At 42.8% G+C, this 22,197-nt stretch overlaps 2 protein-coding genes across 3 annotated transcripts in view; one reads left to right on the forward strand and one right to left on the reverse strand.

Annotated features, from left to right (window-relative positions):
- TMEM156 (transmembrane protein 156) overlaps nucleotides 1-8,076 on the reverse strand; it is a 28,755-nt gene extending 20,679 nt beyond the window's left edge. Inside the window, exons 1-2 of the mRNA XM_075422164.1 lie at nucleotides 7,951-8,076; nucleotides 1,461-1,742 (exon numbers count right to left, since the gene is read on the reverse strand). Coding sequence (XP_075278279.1) covers nucleotides 1,461-1,742; nucleotides 7,951-8,050 — 382 coding nt within the window. The 5' untranslated portion in view covers nucleotides 8,051-8,076. The remainder of the gene's footprint in view (nucleotides 1-1,460; nucleotides 1,743-7,950) is intronic.
- A 3,167-nt stretch (nucleotides 8,077-11,243) lies between these two features.
- Nucleotides 11,244-22,197, forward strand: part of KLHL5 (kelch like family member 5) — a 76,956-nt gene continuing 66,002 nt past the window's right edge. For both annotated transcript variants that reach the window (XM_075420705.1, XM_075420704.1), the window contains exons 1-2: nucleotides 11,244-11,390; nucleotides 14,112-14,203. The gene's annotated coding sequence lies outside the window, so the exon portion shown is untranslated. The remainder of the gene's footprint in view (nucleotides 11,391-14,111; nucleotides 14,204-22,197) is intronic.

Here is a 22,197-nt window from a genome sequence, read left to right on the forward strand (position 1 = left end):
TCTCTGTCTCATTTGCAAAAACATGCAGTAGGATTTTATATTATTGACTGTGATACAATGGACACAAAGATACCACGTAAAGTTATTCTGAGCAGTTCTGAAGAGTATTGATTATCTATACAAAATATATTTCCCCTGCAAATTATAGTCCCTTTTCTGCTTTACTACCAGCTTCAGAGCTTTTCAGGTTTTTGTTGTTTTGTCGGCTGTTATCAAAGGTAACAGAAACAAAAATCACGCAATGAAAAAAATAAGAACCAAGTAAAAGCCATATGATGACAGAGCTTTCAAGTGTACATCTAGTATCTCTTCTATCAGTTGCAGAAGGTCCTTGTTTCACTTCTAACCACACAAGCTGTGAGACTTGCACAGGTTGACAAGAAACACAAGTGGGTTAAACATTGTCAAAAGTGTTAACGTTGTACAGGTATAACTGAGAACAGAGTTCTTCCACATATTTTTTGTTTTGTTATTTTCCATACTTGTTAAGACAGCTATTTTGTAATAAGCAAATGATGCATTTGGAAAAGAACTGCTTTTCTTATGTTCAAGACTTGCGTTGTTGCCCCTGTTGCTGACAATGTCAGGAAAGCAAAAATCAGAGACAGCCTCTTCCCCAAAAGTTTCCAGATACTTTGCAAGTGTGTATGGCACAGAAGGAATACACTGCTAGTGCTCTGAGAAGATGTGGGTGTTGCTGGACTCTTCTCTGCATTGCTGTGCCAGTCCTTACTCAGTGCTGCCTTCTGTGAAGCATGCAAGGCCATTTCTGATGCTACACAGTTATGGATATCATAGACTACAAGGACAAAAATGGTTACTTCTTGTATAGCTGCCATCTGAACAGTTACCAACTTTGAATTAGTTCTTCAGATACTTGCTCACAACCGATCATCGTGTAATATCGGCAATCAACATGCAGAGTTCCCCAATGACATTTAAAAGCAAATTCAGCGTGAAAACTGATCAGAAACTACAACTCCTTAAAAATACATTAAATATTTTAGAAAATTTAGCAAGATTAAAAGAATAAGGGTGGAGATATAAGAGTGTTCGTAAAAGCCAGGTGGCAGAGGTCAAATTTGCAGCAGAAACATTCCAGGTGGCTGCTGGATAAAGCACTCTTTTCTCACAGCACCCTCCTTCCAGACCAATACAAAGCCCCACGAACATAATGACACACCCCCTACAATCTTTTACAACATCCTCAAAGAAAAGAAATCAGCATTTTGCTACTGGCATGTTTCACTGACAACCAGGAATGAATGCCACTGAGAATCTGACCTAAAAACTGCATTTCCTAGCCATGCAAAGAAAGCTAAAAAACCCCATTGTTTGTAGATTTTCAAAGACCATAGAGAACCAGCGGCACATTATAATTTTCTCATCACTACCAAACAAAATCTTGTCTTTTATGTTATAAATAACTATTTCAAAATTATTTCTCTTCCCCTACTCACCTTCTTTAGGTACTGACCCTGATCCTTGATGATCAACATCTACATCTCTCTTGGATTGACACTCTGTGTGTTTAGTATGAGATTGTTGTTCTTTCCTGGAGGACTGGCAAATACATGGAATATTTTGGAAATTGGAATAATTTACAATGGCCTTCAGTAAAATAGTCTGGTTTTCTCTTCTTGGTTGCAGTGATCTTTTGCAAGAATTGTTAAAAGTACAAAGTGGAAAAGTGGTGTTATTTGATGAACAGGTATCTACGCATGACACAATTACAGTGTTAGCTGTAAAAAAAAAAGAGTACTGTATTAGCAAGACAGTCATATAGGACATATGGACAAATACGTGCATGAAGGCATCATGTAACAGATACTTTAACCATCTCAGAATGAAATACACCTTCTTTCTTGAGGGTTATGGCAGCATATTGGTTGCATCAACAAGGGACAGAAAGCAAGCACAGCGTCTTCTCACAGCCTTCATGCCAGATTTTTTTGCTGAATTTTATGAAAACCCTTGTAGTACTAACTTGAATTTGTGGTAGTATCTACTCACATTCCTGTTTCAAAGCTGATCCGATTTGATTGTACTTGAAAAGGAGATTGAAGCACTCCTGTTTGGAGGGGTGACTTAGCCCTGGAACTGTGCAGTTGCAATGCACCAGTGCAATTATGTTGTTAAACAGCTACAACCAGAATGAAAACTTTCTTTCCAATGACATTGAAACCACACAGTGAAAATACACAGAAACACTGCTGAATCCTCCAACAACACCTTTCACGGTCTCTTGTATTCTGTCCACAAACATGAATCTTAATTATGACCATTGGTTTTGGTATTCATAGTAAAATTTCAGTATCAAATTACTGTAGCTAGGGTATATGCAGTTCTGACAAGCACAGAATTAATTACTATTGAGTGTTATTTTAGCTGTCTTCCACATTAATCACAGAATCATAGAATCATAGAATGGTTTGGGTTGGAAGGGACCTTACAGATCACCTCGTTCCAACCCCCCTGCCATAGGCCAGGACACCTTACCAGACCAGGTTGCTCAAAGAGCCCCGTCCAGCCTGGCCTTGAACATTTCCAGGGAGGGGGCATCCACAGCTTCTGTGGGCAACCTGTGCCAGTGCCTCACCACCCCCATAGTAAAGAATTTCCTCCTTATATCTAATCTAAATCTACCCTCGTTCAGTTTAAAGCCACTAGCCCCTGTCCTATCGCTACATGCCCTTCTAAGAAGTCCCTCTCCAGCTTTCCTGTAGCCCCCCTTCAGGTACTAGAAGGCTGCTCTAAGGTATCCCTGGACCCTTCTCTTCTCCAGGCTGAACAACCCCAACTCTCTCAGCCTTTCTTCGTATGAGAGGTGTTCCATCCCTCTGATCATTTTTGTGGCCCTCCTCTGGACCCACTCCAACAGGTCCATGTCTTTCCTGTGCTGACGGCTCCAGAGCTGGATGCAGGACTCCAGGTGGGGTCTCACCAGAGTGGAGCAGAGGGGCAGAATCCCCTCCCTCGACCTGCTGGGCATTCTTCTTTTAATGCAGTCCAGGATACAGTTGGCCTTCTGGGCTGTGAGCGCAAACTGCCAGGTCATGTTGAGCTTCTCATCAACGAACACCCGCAAGTCCTTCTCCTCGGGGCTGCTCTCAATCCATTCTACGCCCAGCCTGTATTTGTGCTTGTGATTGCCCCAACTCATGTGCAGGACTTGTGCACTTGGCTTTGTTGAACTTCATGAGGTTCACACAGGCCCACCTCTCAAGGCTGTCAAGGTCCCTCTGGATGGCATCCCTTCCCTCCAGTGTGTTGACCGCACCATGCAGCTTGGTGTCGTCAGCAAACTTGCTGAGGGTGCACTCAATCCCGCTGGCCATGTTGCCAACAAAGATGTTAAACAGCACCTGTCCCAGTACTGACCCGTGAGGAACACCACTCGTCACTGGTCTCCACTTGGACATCAAGCCATTGACCACAACTCTTTAAGTACGACCATCCAGCCAATGTCTTATCCACCAAGTAGTCCATCCATCAAATCCATGTCTCTCCAATTTAGAGACAAGGATGTCCTGCAGGACAGTGTCAAATGCTTTGCTTAAGTCCAGTTAGATGACATCCGTTGCCCTTCCCTTATCCACCAACACAGTAACCCCATCGCAGAAGGCCACCAAATTTGTCAGGCACAATTTGCCCTTAGTGAAGCCAAGTTGGCTGTCACCAATTGCCTCCTTAGGCTGGAGCAGGTCCCTGAAGATGTCAAAGTCTGCTCTCCTGAAGTCCACGATAGTGACTTTGCTGTGCACCCTCCTTGTTGCCCTAAGGATCTTGAACTCTACCATTTCATGGTCACTGCAGCCAAGGCTGACCTTGAGCTTCACATTCCCCACCAGTCCCTCCTTGTTGGTGAGAACAAGGTCCAGCATAGCCCCTCTCCGCGTGGGTTCCTCTGTCCCTTGGAGAAGGAAGTTATCATCAACGCAGTCCAGGAACTTCCTGGATTGCTTATGCCCTGCTGTGTTGTCCCTCCAACAGATATCGGGGTGGCTGGAGTGCCCCATGAGGACCAGGGCTTGTGAATGTGAGGCTGCTCCTATCTGTCTGCAGAGGGCCTCATCTGCTCGGTCTTCCTGGTCGGCTGGCCTGTAGCAAACCCCCACTATGTCACCAGTCCCTGCCCTGCCTTTAATCCTGACCCATACAATTAAAGTAGGGCTTCAATGTACAAATTGTGCATTTTTACTTGAGTCAAGCTTGAACTATTTTTTCAAGTTGGAAAAAAATTTAAGAATAAACAGTTCTGGAAGCCCTACACAAGATGCATATTTGTGAATACAAATAACTGCTTCCTGGAGCTGGTGCAGCACTAACATATATTTTTGTAGCTGAGCTTCCAATTCCAGTAGTATCCTTGCATCTCTACGAAGAGGAAATTCTGCATCTAACTCCCATTATGAGTAACTGGAGTAATATGTTCATAAATCCTAATGCACAGAGCGAAAGACATAGCCTTTAATTGCTCCAGTGCTCAGCCGTACTCTGCCAGCTCCAGCAGGCCACCTGTGCTTACAGCACAGCAGGCTGACCTCAGAAACAGTTCAGCAAAAGATTTCAGACAGCATACAGAAATAAAACCCAAAATCCAACGCTAAAGTCAATTATCTTCATTTTACTAACACTGCATCAGAGAGTCATAAACTCCTTATAAAACATTATAAATTGAAATGTAAAATACACATCCTATGCAGGTAAGAAAATAATTCATTTTAATACAAAGAGGAAAAATGTCAGGCAAAATTTAGGGCTTGATCTTTCCCTGAGGCAAATCAAAACATTTTCCTCGAGACATTTACAATCTGACCCCCACAAGCTGGAGTGGAGCAGGCTCTTGAGGTCAAATTCTTCCAGCTGCAGGAGGTGTTTTGTGCAGAGCTTCTCTGTGGAGATGAGCCAGGAGCAGAAAGTGAATGCTTACCCTGCTCTCATGGCAAGGCGTGTTCGCGTCTGGGCAACCAGTCTGAACCCACTGCTACGGCTCTCAAGGTCAACCAATGGCAGTTCCCTGCCATACCTCTTTCACCAAGAAATTTGTACGCGGACTTGGAAACCCGCTGACTGTGCTGTGGCAGCAGTCTACGTGCAGCACTATGAAGTCCCTTTTGGACTTCGCACATGGCTAAACAGGCTCCAGAGCTGCCTGTGAGCCATGTTGTAGACATGTAAAAAGCATGTTATCAGAGTGGAAGAAGTCTGAATGCTGTCCTGTTAGGCAGGATGGTTACCATCCTCTTGAAAGGTCTCTACTGAGAAAGCCATTCAAATTACAATCAAGCATCAGTAAACTTTATTTTCTTCCGTCTCACAGGACAGTGGACTTCCTAGGGAGGGATGGATATTGTTGAACACTGTACGTAAGGCTGCAGAAAGACTAGACTTCCCCAGTGGATTGCACGGCAGACAGAGAGCCGTACCCACAGAAGGCTTGCTCTCTGCTGCAGGACTGGGAAGCACCCTCCCAATGGCAAACACCACTAGAAATGTGGAAAGAGTTTTGTGAAACCTGAACACAGACAGCCCAAAGAGTTAAGAAGATCACTGAGATGGAACCATGCAAAGCATTTCTAGGAAACTGCTTTATATTCAAAGATCTGTAACCTGCATGCTTAATCTTAGGAAGTGCTGTGATTACAAAATTCCTTTAATAAAAGCCTCTGTTCGCATGGTGGTTTTCCATAGAAAATCCAATTCCATTAAAATGAAATTATTCACAGAGAAGATCCAAATTTTTTAAAATCTTGCTTCCCATTAAGAAAATCATAAATATTTCATTTTGGATTGTCTTGACCTTTTTTTCATTTGATCCATGATATTCTGTTTTGAGTCAGTTCAGCAGCATATAAAATCGCAGGTTTTATCACTTCCCTGCAGAAATTATAGTTGTCACATAATACTGCAGAGATACAAGGCCTACAGAACAAGTTGGGGAATACACAACTGACAGATTACAGGAGATACACTCCATCAAGTAGCTGGACCCAGAGGACAGGACTGGAATTGAGAGCATCAGACTCGAAACAGCAAACCTCCTGCTGTAAAGCAATGTAGTTTACAGGTTCAGTGACTCGTAACCAAACCAGTCGGTTGCTTTACAAACATAAAGGCAACATTTCACTTTTGGCAATGCTGAACTGTATTCTTTTGATAAATTTTTAAAGGCTGCATTTTTTGCAAGTTGATTTCACCCTAAATTTCTGTTTAATGAGAAATTTCCATTTTTATTCCCACTCTGGAATGAAAATAAATGTTGGAACCTCCCCTGGGAGAAAACATGCAAGTTTCTCGTACTGTATACTTTGCTTGCCTGCCATTTCAGAGGTTCTGTATTAAAAACCTGTAACACCCACAATGTTAACGTGATCTTAGAAAAGCCTGCGGAATTCAGAGGTCTCTGCTGCTCATTTAGGAAGCCCTCACAAAGGGAGATAGAGTGACTATGTTTCACATCTCAGAGATCTCCAACAACAACCCTGTGTGGTAACCAGCAATTTGAAACATGTACAGCAAATTCTGTACATTTCAGGTTTGCCACAATTTCTGAAATAAAACCAGTTTCCAACAGAAGGTTCTCAGAGGATCAGAGACCCAAAGTCCGTGGAATTTTCAAAATAAGTAGTTCAACATATTTACTTTCTCCTGTAATTTGGACATTATTATACAGTCTATACAGTCATACAGTTTTTAGAACATCTAAAATACGACAATAATTCTAATTTTCCAGATACAATCCTGTGCTGTATTCTGCTCATATACTTCACAATCTTATTTTCGCTATGCTGGGATTAAGATCGTATGTAGATATCAGAATTGCAGTGATCATCCTATTGCAGCATAAAGCATCTCCAGTAAGAGCAATCTCTCACAGCTGTCACGGAAAAATGCAATTATTCTTGGATGTTTCACAGTAAGGTCAATGTTTTCTTCTGCTAATAGTCATGTCATTGTTTATTTGCATCATCTGTGCTAGCAAATACTTTGATTACTTCTGCATGGAGGTAAAACATTAATTATTCCAACATCTTTAACTTATCAGTTTTACAATATTCAAAACTTATGACAGTTTACAAAGTTTGTTCATTTATAAACTATAAAAATCTATAAATTATATTCTAGTTACTGTCATGTTTATTCACTGTGGTTAATGAAAATAGAAATGTAAATATAAGTCACCTAATATGGATATATTTTGATATGAATTTTTTTTCCAAAACCTATGCTTCATAAATAATTTATTTCGTGATGCCTGGGAACACACACCATTTGTCAAAGGGATGCTTTTATTATAACATTTATGTATTCAAAAGCTTACTTAAGAATGGATGCGACAAAACTACTTTAATATTCATTTATTTCTGGATTTTTAAGAAAGCACTGAATGCATAACTTCCAAGCATTTAGTTTGCATTCATTCTATATCCAGTGTGGACCTTTAGGAACATGAAGATGTATTTGGGATTTTAGTTAAAAGATTTGCTTCACTCAGTTACACCTATTCCGCTCTACTTTTTGTCAGGTTACCACTGCACATCTCTTTCACAGACAGCATCTCATACCAGAGAGTAATTGTACAAAGCTTTATAGGCTTTTAAGTATAGAAACTTTAAAAAGGTTATTTTTTAAGACATGAGTGCCTGCTATAAAAGAACATACGTATTTTAACTACTCTCTTCATGAAGAAGATAGTAAAAGTACAGCTGCATGGAAATAGTGACAGAAATTTTGCTGTGTATATAAATAAATGACAAACTCCTTTCAAATTACCGCATATAATTAACTCTGTCGGTTAAATATCTAACAAAAAAAATCTATATGCTTTGCAAAGTCCATATGAGTACAGCATCCTAACCATCGCTTTTACGCAAGCACATGCCAACTTTTCAATTGCAATCAGTCTTTAGACTAAACAAAAGACTATTTTAAAAGCTGATCACTCACCTTCATGGATTTTGAAAAATTCAGGTAAACTTAAAATAAACATAGTAATTATTCCTAGTACTAATCTGAAGAGTTCTGGTTTTCTCAAGAGCAAGCACATGTCACTGAAGCACTCCCGTCTAGCATAGTGGTGGTAACTTCCTTCCTGGTTTAGCTTTTAACTTAGTGCAGACTAAGTGCAAAACAACGGCTCTTCATTTCCTTTCTCTAATATGACTTTTCTTTTTACTTCTTGTTACATTAAGTTGCAGAGAGCCAACTTCTGTTCTTACATTGGCACAGAGGAGGATGATTCAAATGAACAAGCCGAAGATAAAACTCATCTGCCACGATGAAAATAAGAGAAAAATCATGCACAGAAACTATTTTACTCATTTGGGGTTGTTTTGTTTTATGACTATCACCCCCTAATGGCCACTTTCATATACCTTCAAAATAGTAATCATCTTTGTGAAGGAATTTTGTTCTCATTTGGCCAAGAAGATTTTCTAAAAATGAGTCAGACCCTCATTACAAAAATTAGTCAGAACCACATGAGTCAGATATGGAGATTTTACTGTTTTATTTATATACATATGCATTGAGGCTAGAGGGAAGGTAATTGTATGTAATACATAATCTTTAAGGCTTTAATAGAATATTAATTTGATCATTACAACCTAAAGTTTCTGATCTGGCAAAAAAAGCGATGTACTAACTGCAATGAACTGCGCATGAGATGTTTGTGTTATCATTGCTGCTGTATTCTTTAAAGACAACAGATGTGTTGCCAATCTGTAGAGTGTCTTCAGTGTGTGAGTTACCATCCTTTATACCACAGGAAGACTGCGTAGAGCCATTACTATTTCTCTCCATTGAGGTCACATTGTAGCTAAGCTTTCCAGTGATAACTGTAAATGTAACAAATGTAACATGTAGGGGATGTTATCACTTCAGGTGGTCAGAAACAATTCTTGGTTCTTTGTGAATAATTGGGATGGTTGCAAGACAAGGGACTCCTGAATAATCCCTTTAGGCGCCTGGGCCTTGGGAGAACAGGTATGCAAACTACAGAGATAAGGAGGCTGCAGGATAATCTGAAGACCCCTGCCGAGAGACGCCAAACAAACATGTGCGATGGACATTACCATATATTAATGAATTCTCGGGAAAAGCCATTACTATGATAAACATTTCTTGGAAATGTAATGAATATGTATGTTAACATAGCATAAATACCTAGTAACTGTGTCTCTTCGGTGCACACGTTTGGAGGAGAGATCCCCCGTGTGCCCGGCGCCGCAATAAAGAATACCTGCTTAATAGTCTGCCGACTATTGAGTCTTCAATTCCGGCTTTTCACGGCACCACCAGTTAAAAAAATGAAGTTATTCATTCTGACAACCACCGTGGTATTCCATAAATTCTTCTTACAGATGGGACTGCAAAGACCAGTTCTGAAAAGTTCCGAATAAAAGTACTCTGAATAATGCATATGTAAAAACAAACAATTTGACTCACATATAGAGTATACACAGTATGAAGGTTTTAATTAATTCAGAAAGTTCTCTTCTGATATAGTATTTTTCCCACAACTGATTGAATATTGAGTACTACCAAAAGGAAGTAATTCTGTTGAAGTTAAAATAACAAATGTCCTACAAACCCGAAATGCCCTTCATGTCATCTAGTTATCTCAGAAGATGAGTAAGCCAGGTGGAAGCAAATACGGTATTCGTTCTGTAGAAAAACTCTTAATGGAGCGGTAATGAATATAAATTTGTTAATATTGTATTTTAAATGTAGCAATTTTATGCAACGAAAGCAATGAAACCAAAGCAAAATGAACTGATTTTTGTGACAGTATGGTACAACAGAAGTAACAAGGATACAAAAAAATCATAGGTATGAATTTAAAAAGTAAAATACCACTGCGCAATTTATATTTATCAACTGCTGGCAAATTAGCTTTCCTTTGTGAGAGACTGCATTGTCCCTTAAGTATCCCCCGTATCAGTTATTTATATTTTCTTGTTTTCAGGGTTGCATAGTGTTCACCCATTCTTTCTTTCTTGAAGGACTGGAGAAAATAACTGGAAAATAACAGGAGGGCTTTGTCAGGTAATATGTGCATCTATCCCTTTCTGATACATTCAGACTCATCGTTGTTGGTAGAGCCCAAGGTCAGAACAGAAATTGCCCTGCAGGATCACACCCGGTATGCTGGGTTTCAGATTCTACCGGAGAAGGTTTCCAAGAGCTCTGCAGTAAGCAGATGGGGAGTATCTATCTATTTTAGGGCTATTGTGATGGCACCTTTTAGGTTAGTTTCCGAGTTTCGGGGGCCCATGTGTAGTCTGTCTGCGCACCCCAGGGACACCCTAAGCTTTAGACACCACTACCCTTAGCAGTTGCATGTGTGTAAGCCAGCTGAATCGCTTGCGTGTGTGTGGCCTCACACACCAGCTGAACTGAAAAACAGGGGTTTTCCTTCCTGGGAACATGCTTCCCTCCACCTAGCTAATGATTTTTGCACAGCTGGAATAGTTAGCACCTTTGAAAACCCTGTCCTTCAGTCAAATTTAGTTAAAATTGGCTAAATCATTTCAAGTCAGCCAGGATGAGAACCGGCAGACAGACGAAGCACACAGCCACATAGGCCACGCTTCCTTACAGAATGGGGTAAAGAAAGCACTGTACACCTCATTACCACATCAGACTGGCACTGCCACACCTCAGCAGTGGCCTCGCACGCCCGTAAATCAGTTTCGTGAGTCGGAGGCACATCTGACTGTCACACAGCCTATTAATTTGGAAAATTACTCTGCCTTTGGGTGGCGGAGGTCACCGGCAAGGCGTTGGGTAACACGGCCGGCAAAGGCTGGAGCGTGTCTGCCACGAGGCGGTGAGCGCCGGCTGCCTCGGCTCCACACGGCGCCAGGGTTCTGAGAGGAAGTTAATGATGGTTCGGTTAATCAAGAGATTAATCAAGCGGATTAATTAAGAGAAGCCCCACGAAAGGGGAAGCTCCCTCCCGCCGCTGCACCTGCCCCGCCGGCAGGGGGAGCACAGCAGCCTGAGGGGAGCAGCCACGCGGCACCGCCCTTGGGCGCGCGGATGCCGGCGGTTGGCTGGCGGCCGCGCGGGCCTCCCGCCCTGGGGCAGGAGGCGGGGAGGGGGGGCGTGGCGCAGTGCGGCGCCCCGCCCCTAGGTCCTCCTCCCCCGCCCCTCCCGGCCCCGCCCGCCGCGTGCGCGGCCGGCCCCGGGGCCGGAGCCGCCCCGAGCGCGCAGGGGAGGGGCCGGGAGCGGGGCCCGCGGGGACCCGTTAGCGCCGGGGAGGGATTGGCCCGCAGCCGCCCCCGGCAGAGCGGGAGCCGGGACGGAGGGGGGGGCCGGGGCCGCCCTCGCGATCTTCTTTCCCCGCCCTCTGCCCACCTCGCCCCCTGCCCGGACCGTGAGAGGTGAGAAGCGCGGTCGGGGCTGGGCAGCCAGGGGAGGGCGGCGGGGGCTGCCGGGAGGGGGAGGAGAAACCGAGGAGGAGGAGGGAGACGAGGGGCGGGCTCCCGCCTTCCCCTCCGCGCGGCTCCCGCCCGCCCGCCGGCCGCGGAGGGCGTCTGGCGGCTGCCGCCCCCAGGAGCGTCCCCGGCGGAGGGAGGGGTGGCGGTGCCCAGGCTGGGCCGGGGGCAGCCCCGCCAGGCGAGGGCCCGGGGCGGGCGGGTGGGGGCTGTGTCCCGCCGGGCCGGGCCGGGCCGGGCCGGGCGGGGCGGGGCGGGGCGGGGCAGGCCCCGGGCGGTCGGAGCGGGGACCCGGTGACAGCGCGCTGGGCTCTCGGCTGTTGGCCCGCCTGGCTGTCTCTTCACCGTCACCGTCGTAGCGGGAAACAGTGGGGAAAAAACTAATTTTTAAAAAATTTTTGTTTTGTTGAGACTGGCCGAGCAGGGCAGAGCAGCGGCCGCCAGAGTGGGGAGTGATGTTAGTACACGGGGGGAGGAAAAAAGAGAATTAGAAGCGTTGGACGTCAGGCGGCTGCTGCTGCTGCTGTCTGTTACGGGTTGGTGTTTTTGCCGGGAGCCTTCCTGTGGCTCTGGGCTCACGGGCAGGGGGTCCGGGTTGGAGCCGGCAGCATCAGAGCAGGAAACGGGAGCCTTGGGTTTGTTGGTTTCTGTCACTTGAAAGTTAATTATGGGATTATGTAAGCTAGACTCCAAATACAGCCTTACTTTGGAGTGAAAATTATCACTCAAGTCGTCTTGCTAGCACGAATAGGAATAAAAATTTGAACTCGTGGTGAAGTCGGCATGGCTTCCGTATCTGGACAAACTCTGTGTCTTGTGGGGATGGATCCTTCTCAGACACGGATCTCGTGGTGTGTTTTCATGAGCAGTTCACTAATTGTGCCAGAAAAGATCTCTGATCATTTTTCATCAAGGTCTTTTTGCGTGAGAATTTCCAGAGCCATATGGGGATGAATACTTTTTTTTAAAAAAAAAAAAGCCACCACCTTGAACTTCATAGGTGCATTCCTGACAGAGGAGATTACGTTCCCATCTTATGTTTTTCCTGTTTGCCACTTGCTGAACAATGCTAAGGAGCATAAAGCGGGATAGAACCAAAATAATTATAATAATAATAACCCTAATCTGAGTCAGGTAGTGCTCTCCTCTGCGCTGCGTCAGCTTCATTGAACTGTCCCTCAGATAATGTCCCCTGGATGGGCTGGTTCACTACCAAAGCCAGCATATTTGCTCCGTGGCAGCAGATTTTAACACATTGTGTTTCGCAGAAATGCAATGACTGCAAATTTAAAATAGAAAAGAATTTGAGTGAAGATGAAAAAAAACCATCTTCCATTAGACTGTTATGGTCAAACAGTAATTGCAAACTGTCACTGACAATGACAGTGTGTATCGACGAACTTGTTCCAGCTCTCTGGACTTCTGTACCACCAGTGCGTTTAAAAAGACTGTTCTTTGGTTCTGTTGATGTCTTGTGGTTTCATTCATGTAATTCAGTGTTTCGTGATGTGGTAAAGAAGATTACCTAATCAGACATAATGACCCAAGAATGGAAGTTTTTCTACAGCTCTTATGAAATTACAGTGTGATTTTACATTTCCGTTACAGAACTCTTATGACAGGAAAGTTTGCCTCCTCCCTTATCAATTAAGTTGCCCTTTATTATAGCGATCTTACCAAGTAGAAGAATGCAATAATTACAAACCTAATTGTCCACCGTTTGCTTTCTTCATAAGAACAAAATCTGTCATTCAAAACTGCCAACACAACAACTGCTGACCATAAATACATGCATTAATTGTCTGCATGGCCTTAAAAACCAGTCACATAGGAGAGATGAGGTTACGTGCTCCAGATGGAAGAATGAGGTGATATTACTGTTCAGACAGCTAGAAGGTTCTTGCAGCGAGTCAGACCGTGCCAGGTCAAATATTAGGTATCACATTATGCAAGCAGGTGTCCCGTGGGACTACGTTTTCATCCACTGTGAAGTGCATATAGCCAGTTCATTTGGTGCCGAGCCAAAAGTAGACACATATTATTTCAGCAGGCTAGGTGCTTGGAGTAGAGGTCTTACTTTGGCTAGAATAATTGTAGTGGCCTGGAAGGAGGAACGAGTTGAGAACCACTGTAACAGAAAATGTGAATTTGTACAGAGCTGCTCCATTTCCATTTACTGAAGCGTGTTTAGTGGTGGTGCTTGGCTTTATTCACCAATGGAGTCAAGGTTACTCTTTGGCAACAGTGTTCAGTTTTAGTGCTTCATGGGGCAAAGCAATTCTTCACTGCTCTTCCCATCGTGGAATTGTGGCTAACCAAAGATAGGGGCGCAAATGCAATAAGGTTAATTAAAAAAAAAAAAAAAAAAGAATATACTGTCTTGTAACCCAGTGTTTCTTGAGAGATTATGTATTCACATTTTGTATTAATTTCCCCTCTTTCTTTGGAGTCTTTGTTGATGTGTGTGTAACTTGAAGTTGTGGAAGGAGCTAAGGTGACAGTTGTGCAGTGACACGCTTTTATCGGCTTCCTCTCAAAATTTAGGAATCACAGGACAAATGGAAGGAAATTCTGTCTGAATAGAGTAGGCAGTCAGCTTTCAGGATTGTCCCCCCCGCCCCAAAATGCTGGTTCTTACTTGTTTGCCTGCTATTTTTCTGCCTCTAGATTTTTTTCTGCTACCTCAAATTTTTGGAAGGAAGAAGACAAATGGAACTACATGATCTTTTGAACACCTAGAGGTCATTCTGGTGTTACAGGTAATTACTGTGTTTAGTCAATTCTAACAGTGAGTCATGCTACAAGGAACGTGATTTTTTAGCCCGCAAAGGTATTGAGTCTTCTTTGTACCTGAAATTTCATCTTGTGTTATACATCTTGTGAGGGCTTCCTTCTGGGGAGCGTACACAAGCAGGAATTGACTTGGCTTTTGTGGACTTCACATCCCAGTGTTTGGAACATTTTTATGTGATTTTGTCACTGCTGCTCTTTATCAAAGCAGGCTTTGTAGAAGACTGTCAGTGTTACTGTAAAGTTCAGTTTTAATCTTTAATCTTTTCAAAATGCATGAGAAACCTCTAACTTTGAATCTTTTAATCATTATAGGAAAACCAGGAAAAGCTGATACTGAATCTGTAAGAGAAAATACAGCTTTAGAGAAATGCTTATGAATAGAGGACCACCAAATGCACAGTCAAATCTCATTACTCCAGTAATACTGACTGGCTTTCACTTTCTTTCCTTCTTTTTTTTTTTTTTAGCAAGAAAGTAGCAAGACTGTTCTAAGCTAAAGTAATTTCTAAAGGGAATAGCTTTGACATTTACACAAAGCAAAGGGATAAAAGAATGTTGGAAACATGAATACATGCAAGAATCTAGCTTTATCTGAACTCTTTGTAAAGTAAAATCCTGCTGAAAAAATAGTGGTGAGGGTGAGAAAAGCAGTCCAATTAATTTAGGAATACTAGGTTTTACTAAAATGTAAAAATCTGCTTTCTTGACTGTGAGATCTCTCTGCTTTGGGAGTGTTGTTAAAGAAACATACTCCTTTACTGTCTAGAATTTATTCATGTCATGATACAAATGCAGAAGAGAGATTGCCTTTCTTGTTGTTCGTGTCACAGAATCACAGAATGTTAGGGGTTGGAAGGGACCTCTGTGGGTCATCTACTCCAACCCTCCTGCCGAAGCAGGGTCACCTACAGCAGGCTGCATAGGGCCGCGTCCAGGTGGGTCTTGAATATCTCCAGAGAAGGAGACTCCACAACCTACCTGGGCAGCCTGTTCCAGTGCTCTGTCACCCTCAGAGGGAAGAAGTTCTTCCTCATGTTCAGACGGAACTTCCTATGCTTCAGTTTGTGCCCATTGCCCCTTGTCCTGTCGCTGGGCATCACTGAAAAGTCTGGCCCCATCCTCCTGACACCCACTCTTGAGATATATCGTCTGTCACATCACTGGCAATTTACCATATACGTAACATTTTTAACAATAGATGCTTTCGTTTGTTTTGTTATGTATTCTTCTACCTCTTTGGTTCCTGATAAACTTTTTGGCGTAGTATATTGTATTACTAACTGTATTTTTGGGGGCTGTAACCTTTAACTAGCTTTCTGTGAGCAAGTGGAGAGGAATGTTGCCATTCTACACGCTGGAATAACAGGAAGTCTGTTTCAAATAAATTTAGCCTGGAGTGGTAGCTGAACACCAGCTGCGGTGTTCTTCATGGCTATCTGCTGAGACAGTTCTAGCCAAGAAGTACACAGCTCTTGGGACATAATTTTTATTAAGGTTGATGACAAAGTGCTTGAGAATTCTGGGTGTAGTTATTGCAAGGTCTTGCTTCTCTTTGGGCATTTTCTGTGCAAGACCATCACACTCATGGGTTGAGAATCATGAGTTTGGGAAGTTTAGAGTTTGAGACCATCGCCATGCTCTCATTTCTTTGTAATGCTCCTTATTAAACTGTAGGGAGAAATTTCAGTATTCTTATTTTGTTTTGTATAGATCAATAATGAATTTCTTTCACATTTCAAATATTCACTTCTCCCCCCATTGGTGCACCAAAAAAAGCTAATGTGTTTTTAGTTGGTATAGTGAGGTTTTGGGTTATGTGAAATTTATCCTTATAAGCTTCTTATATTTAGAAACATGTGTCAAAATAGCACCTCAGTATTCCTTTTTCTCTGGTCCCAAAGAAGAAAATACTTGTAAGATACATTAAGGAGCTTGTTCCAAGTTTATGGTTGCCAAAATGGTACAGACTTTGGCAAGTAATTGGCAGTCAAACCACTGGCACTAGCTATGGCAATCATCAGTACCAACAAGGGGAGAGTATTTGGTGTTTTATTAGGCTACTGTGCGTGTTCCTTCAATGCAGGCTTATATAACACCAAAACAAGAACCTGTGTCTCACTTGCATTGCTGTCATCAGTACCAAATATTTTAGTATTGCATAGCAGAGTGATGCTTTCACAGAATCACAGAATCACAGAATAGTAGGGGTTGGAAGGGACCTCTGTGGGTCATCTAGTCCAACCCCCCCGCCGAAGCAGGGTCACCTACAGCAGGCTGCACAGGACCTTGTCCAGGCGGGTCTTGAATTTCATCTCCAGAGAAGGAGACTCCACAACCTCCCTGGGCAGCCTGTTCCAGTGCTCCGTCACCCTCAGAGAGAAGAAGTTCCTCCTCATGTTCAGACGGAACTTCCTGTGCCTCAGTTTGTGCCCATTACCCCTTGTCCTGTCACTGGGCACCACTGAAAAGAGCTTGGCCCCATCCTCCTGACACCCACCCTTCAGATATTTGTAGGCATTTATAAGGTCCCCTCGCAGCCTTCTCTTCTTCAGGCTGAACAAGCCCAGTTCCCTCAACCTCTCCTCGTAGTGGAGATGCTCCAGTCCCCTCACCATCCTTGTAGCCCTCCGCTGGACTCTCTCCAGTAGCTCTTCATCCTTCTTGAACTGGGGAGCCCAGAACTGGACACAGTACTCCAGATGAGGCCTCACCAGGGCAGTGTAGAGGGGAAGGAGAACCTCCCTTGTCCTGCTGGCCACACTCTTCTTGATGCACCCCAGGATCCCATTGGCCTTCTTGGCAGCCAGGGCACACTGCTGGCTCATAGTTAACCTGTCGTCCACCAGGACACCCAGGTCCCTCTCCGCAGAGCTGCTCTCCAGCAGGTCCACCCCAAGCCTGTACTGGTGCATGAGGTTGTTCCTCCCCAGGTGCAGGACCCTGCACTTGCCCTTGTTGAACCTCATCAGGTTCCTCTCTGCCCAGCTCTCCAGCCTATCCAGGTCACGCTGAATGGCAGCACAGCCTTCTGGTGTATCTACCACACCTCCCAGTTTGGTGTCGTCAGCAAACTTGCTGAGGGTACATTCTAACTCTTCATCCAGGTCGTTGATGAAGAAGTTAAACAAGACTGGGCCCAGTACTGACCCCTGAGGGACACCACTTGTCACCAGCCTCCAACTAGACTCAGCGCCGCTGATGACAACCCTCTGAGTTCTGCCATTCAGCCAGTTCTCAATCCACTTCACCGACCACTCATCCAGCCCACACTTCCTCAGCTTCCCCAGGAGGATATCATGGGAGACTGTGTCGAAAGCCTTGCTGAAGTCAAGGTAGATAACATCCACGGCTCTCCCTTCGTCTACCCAGCCAGTCATGTCATCGTAGAAAGCTATCAGATTGGTCAGGCATGATTTCCCCTTGGTGAATCCATGCTGACTACTCCTGATAACCTTCTTTTCCTCCACTTGCTTGATGATGGCCTCCAGGATAAGCTGCTCCATCACCTTTCCCGGGATGGAGGTGAGGCTGACCGGCCTGTAGTTCCCTGGGTCCTCCTTCTTGCCCTTTTTGAAGATTGGAGTGACAATGGCCTTTCTCCAGTCCTCGGGCACCTCTCCTGTCCTCCAGGACCTCTCAAAGATGATGGAGAGTGGCTCAGCAATGACATCCGCCAGCTCCCTCAGCACTCGTGGGTGCATTCCATCGGGGCCCATGGATTTGTGGACATCCAGATCACTTAAGCGATCCCTCACACAGTCCTCCTCGACCAAGGGAAAGTCGTCCTCTTTGTAGGCTTCTTCTCTTACCTCCAGGGCCTGGGATTCCTGAGGGCCAGTCTTAGCACTGAAGACTGAAGCAAAGAAGGCATTCATTAGCTCTGCCTTCTCCTCATCCTCCGTCACCAGGACACCCGCCTCATTCAGCAGCGGCCCCACGTTGTCCCTAGCCTTCCTTTTGCTGCTGATGTAGTTGAAGAAGCCCTTCTTGTTGTTTTTGACATCCCTTGCCAGCTTCAATTCCAGGTGCGCCTTGGCCTTCCTCGTCGCATCCCTGCATGCTCTCACTACGTTTCTGTACTCTTCCCAAGTGGCCTGTCCCTCTTTCCACATGCCATGCACCTTTCTCTTCTGCCTGATCTCCGCTAGAAGCTCCTTGTTTAACCATGCAGGTCTCCTGCCTCCTTTGCTAAATTTCTTTCTCAGGGGGATGCATTGCTCCTGTGCATGGAAGCACATTTTGGCACCTGATGCTGCAAACTAAGTGCAGATGGAGGTTGGGAGGCACCTGCTTAAGCTTGATGTCTTCCTCTGTCCTTACTGATGCCCGGTAAATTAAAAGCATAGGGTTATAAAGAGCCTGCAAATGGAACTCAAGGGTCAGTCAGTCTTCCTCCAGGTGCCTTGAGATTCAGCTCTGTCTACAATGGTATTGACACCATTTTATTTATCCTCTCCCTTGTCTGTTTAGAAGCCTTTCCCAGACAACCTGTCTTCCCAACAGTAACGATAATCAGAAGATTATTGTCATTGACTCACATGTGTATGGCATCAAGCAACTGGGGAAGGCAGTCCTTGACTGTCCTATTTTCTGGGAAATAATAGGCTTTATTTAATTTCTGGTCATAAAGGATAGACCTGCAGTCAGGCTTTTTTCGCTTTTCCTTTTTATCCCTTTTTCCATTTCTTTCCCTCCTCCATTGATCTATGTCTTTGTTGGTATCTTCCACCACAGATGACATTAACACTTTCCTGAGCTTTAAAAATTATTAGAACTGCTAAGGTTCTCCAGAAATTACTTTGAGAACAGACTTCTGTTTTCATTATTTTGCAGTAGTTCAAAATATGGTAGCTCCACTTACCAAAATAACCGACCTCCTCCAGATTGTCAGAATCTTTAGACTTGGCCTGCACCTTTTTCTCCAGCGGACATGGAAGTCAAAAAGAATTTGAAACAAATGCCAAAATGTTCTCCAGAGAGAAGGAACTGAAAAGGTGGATCACTATGGGAAAAATTCTTCTTCCCATCTTACTGCAAGGTAGAATGACTAATTATCAAACAGGGCTGCTGATTAATAAGTATGTCTTATGGACTGTCCTGGCGTTTTTCCAGAGGACAAATTTCTGTAAAACTGAGAGATGTATTGATTTCAATCTGTTCAGAGGAATGCTTTGCCAGTTAGTTACCTCTTCTGGCAATTCCAAGTGCAACTGATGTTAAAAATCCTGATGTCTTCCATGACAACAGCATATACTTTGAAGAAGAATTTTCAGTTAGTAACTTGGATTCTTCCAAGGGCATCCATCAGATTTGCAGAATTAATGGGAAATTGTTTGTAAAATTGTAGAAGATGTTTTTGTAAAACAGTGAAATTTAAAGTAGAGCACTGGCTCCATCTCTTCTACAATGTGTCTGCATAGACTTGTCCTACTGCCTAAGCTGTTACTTTTGTCAAAGTAGTCAATATGTGTTGTATTGACTCGATTGAAAAGAATTTAACTTAATTTAAAACTTAAGAAGAATTTAACCAACTGGCTTAAAATTTGCAATGCTTTCCAATTCAAGAAAATGCCACTTAACATTCTGCTTTTATTTTGTGAAAACTCCTGTGGCCCTGTATTACACATTCAGTAGTGAGGAGGGGCTCTTGAAAGAGTGAATCAATTGTTCTAGACATCTCTTTGGATATAGAATATAGAATATAATATATGCTTTCCTACTTAAGGGATAAATACCTTTTTAATTTTGAGACGTGTCACCCTGTACAGTTTCAAAAAACCACAGTTTGCCCAAGTATTTTACATAATTACACCCTTTGAAAGACGTCTTGAAAATGTGTTTCTCATGCCTACACTTACTGGATTTTATATGGAGGAGAGGAGGAGCAGAATGTGTCTTACCTAGTAAGAATGAAAGTCTAAGTAACTAACAAGAGTGCTGTGGACAGCTTCGTGTCTTTGGACCTGTTTCTTACAGTATTTCCATAATTATTTCCTGTGGGTTGCAATTGAAGACTCTTTGTTCGGCTAGGTAGGCTTTCTGTCTCCAACGATAAAGCAGTTCTCACCTTGGCAGAGCATTACACTAGTAGCATTGGAAAGGACAACATTAAATGAAAAATTAATTCATTTTGTGAAACGCTCGGTATGATGAGGCCAGAACTGTGATTATTTCTTTCATCACTCTTTGTTTTATGATTAGAGTATTTTGTGTTTGGTTAAAAAGAAATCCCTCCCTTCCAATCTCAGTTCTCATTAGAACTTAAACCTGTAAGAAGAGAGGCTCTAGAGAAAACACTTTTTTAACTAACTATTATTTGCGGTGCAACTTTCTTCGGAAATGCCATGTTAATAGCAATTACCAAAAAAAAAAAAAGAAAAAACCCCAATCTTCTGAAAAGCTAAACACAAAACACAAAAAGCAGTTCAATTTTGCAGATGTAAGTTTTCAGTTGAATGAAATGTTTCTGGTTTTAAACTATGTCTGCTCTATCTGCTTCCTACTAGTTTCCCTGAACTTCTCTTTTCATCTTTTTTTAATCAGTTTAATTAACAGGCAGTGTATTTTAGAAGCTGGACTTAGATGGAGCAGAATGTATTTCCTATTCTTCCTTCAGTGTTTCATATAATCTTTTAGGAATAAGTGAGAGGGAGTGGTAGTATGATCTGCTTATGGTTTTGTAACCCTTTCATGCATTTCAATAAGCGTTGCTTATTGGTGGACATATTGTCAACTGCAGGAACTGTTTACATATAACATTTTTAATATTGACTTTTAATAGGAAGATCTTGCAGCCTATCGAACATAAGCAGTTTCACTTTAAGCACGTCTCTTTATTTCCTGGCACTTTGGAATCCGTTTTCTGTCTACATTATTCATAAAAGGGAAAGAGCAATGAAGGAAGAGAAAAGAGCAAAGGAAAACCTGTGGCCAGGTCTTTATACCATCCTGCTCTCAAAAATGTCCTTCAAAGTATGCTAAGCTATTCCGCAATCATAACTACTCAGAACCAAAAAAAAAGGAGAAACTACATTATCTCAGACCTCTTTTTAGGTTATTTTAAAAGTTCTGATGGATTTTCTGATGTGTCTTCCATCTCTTCCAGGTCCCCTCCTTTGTCTAATACATGTATGAAGCTTTAAGAGGAAATACTGAAAGCATTTTGATATGGGCTATATAGGCAAGATAATGATGATATAATCTGCCTAGTACAGATTTCAGTTGATTTGAGAAGAAATAATATCATTCATTACTAAAAAAAAATTGCACACCATTCTTACTGTAGCCTCAATTTCAGATCCAACAGAACTTGTCAAAAGAACTTGGCTAAAGCATACCCATAGAACAGATGAAATATTCACAGCACCTGGCTATATAATATGATACATATTCATAGTATTCATAGTGTACAATAAGACAAGAACAAGTCCAGAGATCTTTACTAACCTGAACTGTAAAGAATACAAATAGTACTATGGCTGAATTAACAAATTAATTAAATGTTTAGAAGTGGCGTGTATGTGGTGAAGAGACATAAGAGAAGCTCACAGGAAGATGAGGTTTTTGTCAGTGGTTTTGGTGATTGGATTGTTTGCAAGCAAGTTTTCACTTGTTAGCAGAGTAGATGTTTTATGTTGACTCTTGCACAAATAAGCTATTGGTCTTACAGTTACCTTCCAGATAAGTAAAGCATTCTGCCTTGATTATTCTTTGTATCCATATGCATTTGTCTGGTAGATGTTTTAAAATATATTCTAATATCCTGAAAAGAAGTACTTTTGAATATTAAATAATCACTTGGTCCTCGCCAAAGATGAAATCAAAGTTTAGATCTTTCTCTTTTGCATGCAGTCAGAGAAATGGTATTTTGGATGTAAATGTAATCACAAGCTTGTGTATTCAAACTATAATTAAAACATTAAGAAAAGTAGAACATTTAATGATGTTATTATAACCTGAT

The sequence above is a fragment of the Opisthocomus hoazin genome, chromosome 5 (genome assembly GCF_030867145.1).
Source record: "Opisthocomus hoazin isolate bOpiHoa1 chromosome 5, bOpiHoa1.hap1, whole genome shotgun sequence".
NCBI classification, from domain to species: domain Eukaryota; kingdom Metazoa; phylum Chordata; class Aves; order Opisthocomiformes; family Opisthocomidae; genus Opisthocomus; species Opisthocomus hoazin.